Here is a 4,818-nt window from a genome sequence, read left to right on the forward strand (position 1 = left end):
GTATTCAGCATCGGGGCTCGACATACGATAACAAGAGGCGCAACGTTTCCCGACCTGCCAGGACGCTTTGCGGCCCCGGACAGTCTGAGTTGAATAAGATTAAAACAAGGCGCCACGTTTCCAGATACCGTATCACACAATGCGAGTCAGTGCTTGTCTCTGCTTGACTCACAACTTCAGGTCCAGTCTATGCTAAGAGTTTTGCCCCATGCAATAGTACCGCGTTCTGTCCGCTCGAGTTTGCGGAAATTTGGTGGCCATTCCCAGTACACGTCTGATACTTTTCCATTGAAATGAACTTCTGCAATCTTGTTCAACCCCTGTCCTGTAGCCGGATTGTTTTTGTCAATTTTGAGTCAGGCCAGGATAACGGCTTGTCTGGCCCCTCGGTCCTTCTCGGCGGATTCTCCGATGTCTGTGTCTCGCCTCATTCACTCATGCCAACAGTAGGCGTTCATGGCGTTCCACCCAACAATACCTTTCATTCAATAACTCGGGGTAATTAGGTAATGGTCCCATTATCTTAATAGTCGCCCCCGTTCAGCGTGCCCATTGTCCGGATTCTACACGCTCAAACCTCCTAAGACGAGGAATACATATTATGCGACGTGGAAATGTTTCTGGAGTATGCGTTACTGCATGCAGGCTGAGATTTAAGCGGATTTGATGAGAGAAACTTAATGCTGTCAGAATGTCGTAGCATTTGACCGGATCGATTTTCCGGAAACATGCTGATAATAGATTGGTGAAGAGCATGCTTTATACGCCGACTCACAAACAGCATAACCCCCGCCGCCGTCGACGCGATGCTCGCCGACATCGCCCGCGTCCGCGACAAGCTGACCCTGTACGTCGGCTCCGACGTCTTCCCGCCCACGACCCTCCTCTTCACAGACTGGCGCGACGTGGATCCCTACGCCGCGGAGTTCGGGTTCGGCAGCCCCACTGGGTTCCGATGTCCCTGGGATTCTGTCACGGGCGGGCTCGTGGTGATTTACCTGCCGCGTCCTTGTGGCGTGAGCGGGGATGACGAGGGCAACGAGATCTCCTTGGCGATTGAGAAGGAGCTTGTGTGGGATTTCCTTGCGGATCCCGAGTGGAATCGCGTTTTCGAGTTTCAAGGAGTCGAGGTCGAGGACGTGGGTGTCGCTGCCGAACCACATGAGGGCGACGGGTAGGTCGAAAACATAACTCACATGGGCCAGTAGGCATGAATATTCCGATCCCCGACATCCTTCCTCGCCTGCGCAGCCAGCACGTTCACCTCATCCGCCTTCCACCCCAACCCGCGTATCAGAGCCGCCATGAGGAACCCCTGCAGACCGGTCGTGATGTTCTCGTGGTTCGAGGCGCCGAGCTCTTTGAATTTTGCGTGCCGCGGCCACGTGTTGCTGGGCCACTTGAAGCGCAGCTCCGACAAGTCGACGAAGCCGGCGGCCTCCATCATATGCTTGAGCGCGTCAAGGTCAACAAAAGCGTGGTCCGTTTTGGCCGCCGCCTCGACGAGGTGCTTCATGGACTGATAGAGAGCGTGCTCCTCCTTTAGTGTGTCATCATCGGAGAGGGGTTGGGCGAAATCCTGGAGCTCGAGCCAGCTGCCGGGGGTGAGGTTTCTGTAACGGTACATTAGAGCCGGGCTTAGAGAGAATATGGTCATTACTGAATGTACTCGTAAGATTGACGAATGTACTCCTCCCACTTGGATATGCTAGAGTTCATCATTCGGCTGTGGATGTAATTAAACAGGTGCGAGTACGTCCAGCTGTCTTCAATGTCGTCGACTTCGAACTTGACGTTAGGCGGTACACTGCATTTGACTTCTAGTAGTACCGTCACTAGTGTTGCCTACCGACCATGCTATTACCCCTTCTCGCCCTGCTACTCCAGTCCACTTGCTGCTGTTATGTGTCCTCTATAGGGGGTTATCAGAGCTAGGGCGAGACTCCTGCTGCAGTACGTCGGAGATCTGTGCTGGAAGCCTCGCGGACTGGTCTAACCGCGTACATCCGGACCGGCCCATAAGTGCACGTTCGGGTACTGGTATCTTGATTACTAGGGCATAGGATCCCTATGTCATGAGGTTGTGGGGTCGAGTCAGCGGAGCTCCAGCAAGAGGGCACTTGAGGGCGTTTTCATTGCAGCGAGAAGGTCTGGGTCAACATAATAAGAGAAGTCGAAGGAGACTGGGGTCGTTTGTGACTTAACTCTCATAGCGAGTAGTATCAGCGCTCCATTGAGTATGTTCGGGGATGAAGCCTAGCTGGGCTGCGATACAGTAAGCCTGCCGGGCTTCTTCGCTCTCTGTCCTCGAGCAGCGAGCGAGTCTCTGCAAAAGCCCCCGGGGCTTCTTTACTTTTCCTCCCCGAGCGGCTCTGGAAAAGCCCCCAGGGGCTTCCTCACTCTTCCTCCATGAGCGGCTGTAGAAAAGTCCACAGGCGCTTCTTCGTTTTTTATTCTCGACCAGCTCTGGCAAAGCCCCCAGGGGCTTGCTCGCTTTCTGTCCTTTTGTAACTCTAGAAAAGCCCCCGGGGGCTTCTTTATTCTCTATCCTCGATCCGTTCTGTTCTCGGCCAGCTTCCTCACTTCCTATCCTCGACCAGCTCTAGGAAAGCCCCCAGGGGCTTTTCGACCTGCTGCTGACCTTACCACCCAGAAACCCAGACCCCCTCCCCTCTTGCCCCTATATACCCCCCTATGCCTCCTCCCATTCCCTCCCTGCCTGCCTGCCTGCCTGCCTGCCTGCCCTCGTAACCCTAGCCCGCCCTAGCCTTGACCCGACCCGGCCGGTGCCGTGGGCGCGCGCTACTATTAGACCCTAAGTACTAGACCCTAAGTACTGTTATAACGTTAATCCCTAACTTCTATTAGCAGACCCTACTGTCGGATAAGCTGACCGTAATACTACACCTCCTATGACGACCCCTTAACACCACTAGCCTGGCAATCGTAAACGCCCTCTAGCTACCACGAAGCGGTTTCACAGTCCAACTTTATCAAAAGTCGGATCTCAGCCCATCAGGGAAGCTCTACAACACCGATAATTGAGGTAGTTAACCGACTAGCAAAGGGTGCGCAGGCCATAGCGCACTCGATCACTATTTTGACGGATCAGGTACGCACACTTCAGGATGCTAATGTGGCGCTTGCTAAGCGTCGGAGGGCGAAAAAGACGCATATGCAGCTTAGAGGAGCACTTAGTGTAAAGGAATTTCAGGTTATTTTGGAAGAAAAGGGTGAAGGGAAACGTCCAGCACCTTAAGAAGAAGGTGAAGAAGGCGGTCCGTCGAAGAAGGGTCGGTCAGCTCAACGGCGTTGCGGTGTGTGCGGTAAGACAGGCCATAATACGCGAACGTGTTCTAAAGATAGGGAATCATTTAACAATTCAGATGCCGATGAGACCTAATTGATTTTTGATATTCTGGCTATATAAACTTATAAGATGTTCACAAAGTCAGGAAAAGTGCGCGGCTGACTAGTAAACTACGTTAACTATATAGTAAGGCCTTCTGCGAGGTAATTATAGTATGCTAAACAGTTATGAGCAACATCAAATTTACCAGTTGCTCCTGATAACCATCTTTGACCTAAAGGTAGTTTAGTATTATAGTATAAAGCTTTTAAAATATCCCTTTACATACCTCTATTAATAACCTTTATTCTATTTGCCTTTTCTGCAGTTGTTGGCCCCCCATAGCCATACATCAGCCTAGTTAAAAGGTTAGATCTTAATACCCTAGAGACAGACATACAGATCTAAAATGGTGTAAAGATACTTACTTTTGGAGTTCACGAGGTTTCCATAGTACTATGCTCTGTTCCCAGTCGACGGATTGAAAGATCCTGGAACCGCCCGTCCAGGAAGTCCTGATTTTCGCTTTAGGGTGTAGATACCACCCCTCGAAGTCATCTCCTGAGTCGGAGACATGGCCGAAAACAACTCCAACATGCGAACAGCCGACTTTGTCAACAACATATTGTCCTCCCTCTAAACCACCGCTATATCTATAGCCAGGTTCGACTGTCTCGCAGTTCATGAAGAAATAGTAATCGCCCGGGATAAGCTGAGTAGGTATAGCCGCTTGTACTACCTTGTAGGCATCAGTTGTAGCACGGGGTACCAGCTTGACTTCGTGGGGCAGTCTTGAGGTCTCATTATAAAGATTGCGCGTCTCTTGAGTATACGTAGGGTGATTAGATTCCGGAGAATCATTCGGAAGAGCAATGCAGAGCGTAATAGCCCCTAAAACAAGAAGGTATAGTCCTCTCATAATGATAATTAGGGATGAAAGGTTAGATCTTAGAGAAAAAGTACAAGCTGGGAGCAAGCTCCAGATATTAAATACCTAGAGCAAATAAAATCTCTATTAAATATTACAGGAGTATTAGAGATGTAAATTAATACGTAAGATAATTTAATCTTAACTCTAAGTATAGACATATTAACGTAAACACCCTGTATATATATTATAACTAATTTATTATTACGGAAACTCCGCGACTAGAAAATATATGTACATTAAGAATAACCCAATCTAACAAGCCCAACCTTACCACGGAAATGTTTTTAATATTTGACCCACCTTATCACTTTCCGGGCAGGCCGACTTTAGCTATATTCTTTTATTATATCACGTCTTTAATCTTAGCTTTTAGTGTTATTGTTAGTTTATATTAATGAGGGCAGCGTTAAGTTATAAAAGTAATAAGGAAAATAAAAGTGTACCGACGCGCAGTTCGCAAGGAAGGCTGGCCGTGTTTTGCTTATATTATACTTTATTAGGGCAGAGCTAAGTGCGGTCGAGCCAAGTATATTAGTAT

At 49.2% G+C, this 4,818-nt stretch overlaps 3 protein-coding genes across 3 annotated transcripts; 1 reads left to right on the forward strand and 2 right to left on the reverse strand.

Annotated features, from left to right (window-relative positions):
* Positions 1-806: 806 nt before the first annotated feature.
* On the forward strand, positions 807-1,178 carry CORC01_14489 (trichothecene 3-O-acetyltransferase; the record flags this gene model as incomplete). Its single annotated transcript, XM_022626095.1, has 1 exon — positions 807-1,178. One exon carries the CDS (start codon positions 807-809, stop codon positions 1,176-1,178), a length of 372 nt encoding a protein of 123 aa, XP_022467394.1.
* A 14-nt stretch (positions 1,179-1,192) lies between these two features.
* Positions 1,193-2,020, reverse strand: CORC01_14490 (uncharacterized protein; the record flags this gene model as incomplete). Its single annotated transcript, XM_022626096.1, has 3 exons — positions 1,193-1,613; positions 1,661-1,807; positions 1,944-2,020. 3 exons carry the CDS (start codon positions 2,018-2,020, stop codon positions 1,193-1,195), a joined length of 645 nt encoding a protein of 214 aa, XP_022467395.1.
* Positions 2,021-3,630: 1,610 nt separating this feature from the next.
* Positions 3,631-4,268, reverse strand: CORC01_14491 (uncharacterized protein; the record flags this gene model as incomplete). The annotated part of the gene is made up of 2 exons (XM_022626097.1): positions 3,631-3,706; positions 3,778-4,268. 2 exons carry the CDS (start codon positions 4,266-4,268, stop codon positions 3,631-3,633), a joined length of 567 nt encoding a protein of 188 aa, XP_022467396.1.
* Between the last annotated feature and the right edge of the window lie 550 nt (positions 4,269-4,818).

Source organism: Colletotrichum orchidophilum, assembly GCF_001831195.1.
Source record: "Colletotrichum orchidophilum strain IMI 309357 chromosome Unknown Scaffold_315.1, whole genome shotgun sequence".
Classification (NCBI taxonomy): domain Eukaryota; kingdom Fungi; phylum Ascomycota; class Sordariomycetes; order Glomerellales; family Glomerellaceae; genus Colletotrichum; species Colletotrichum orchidophilum.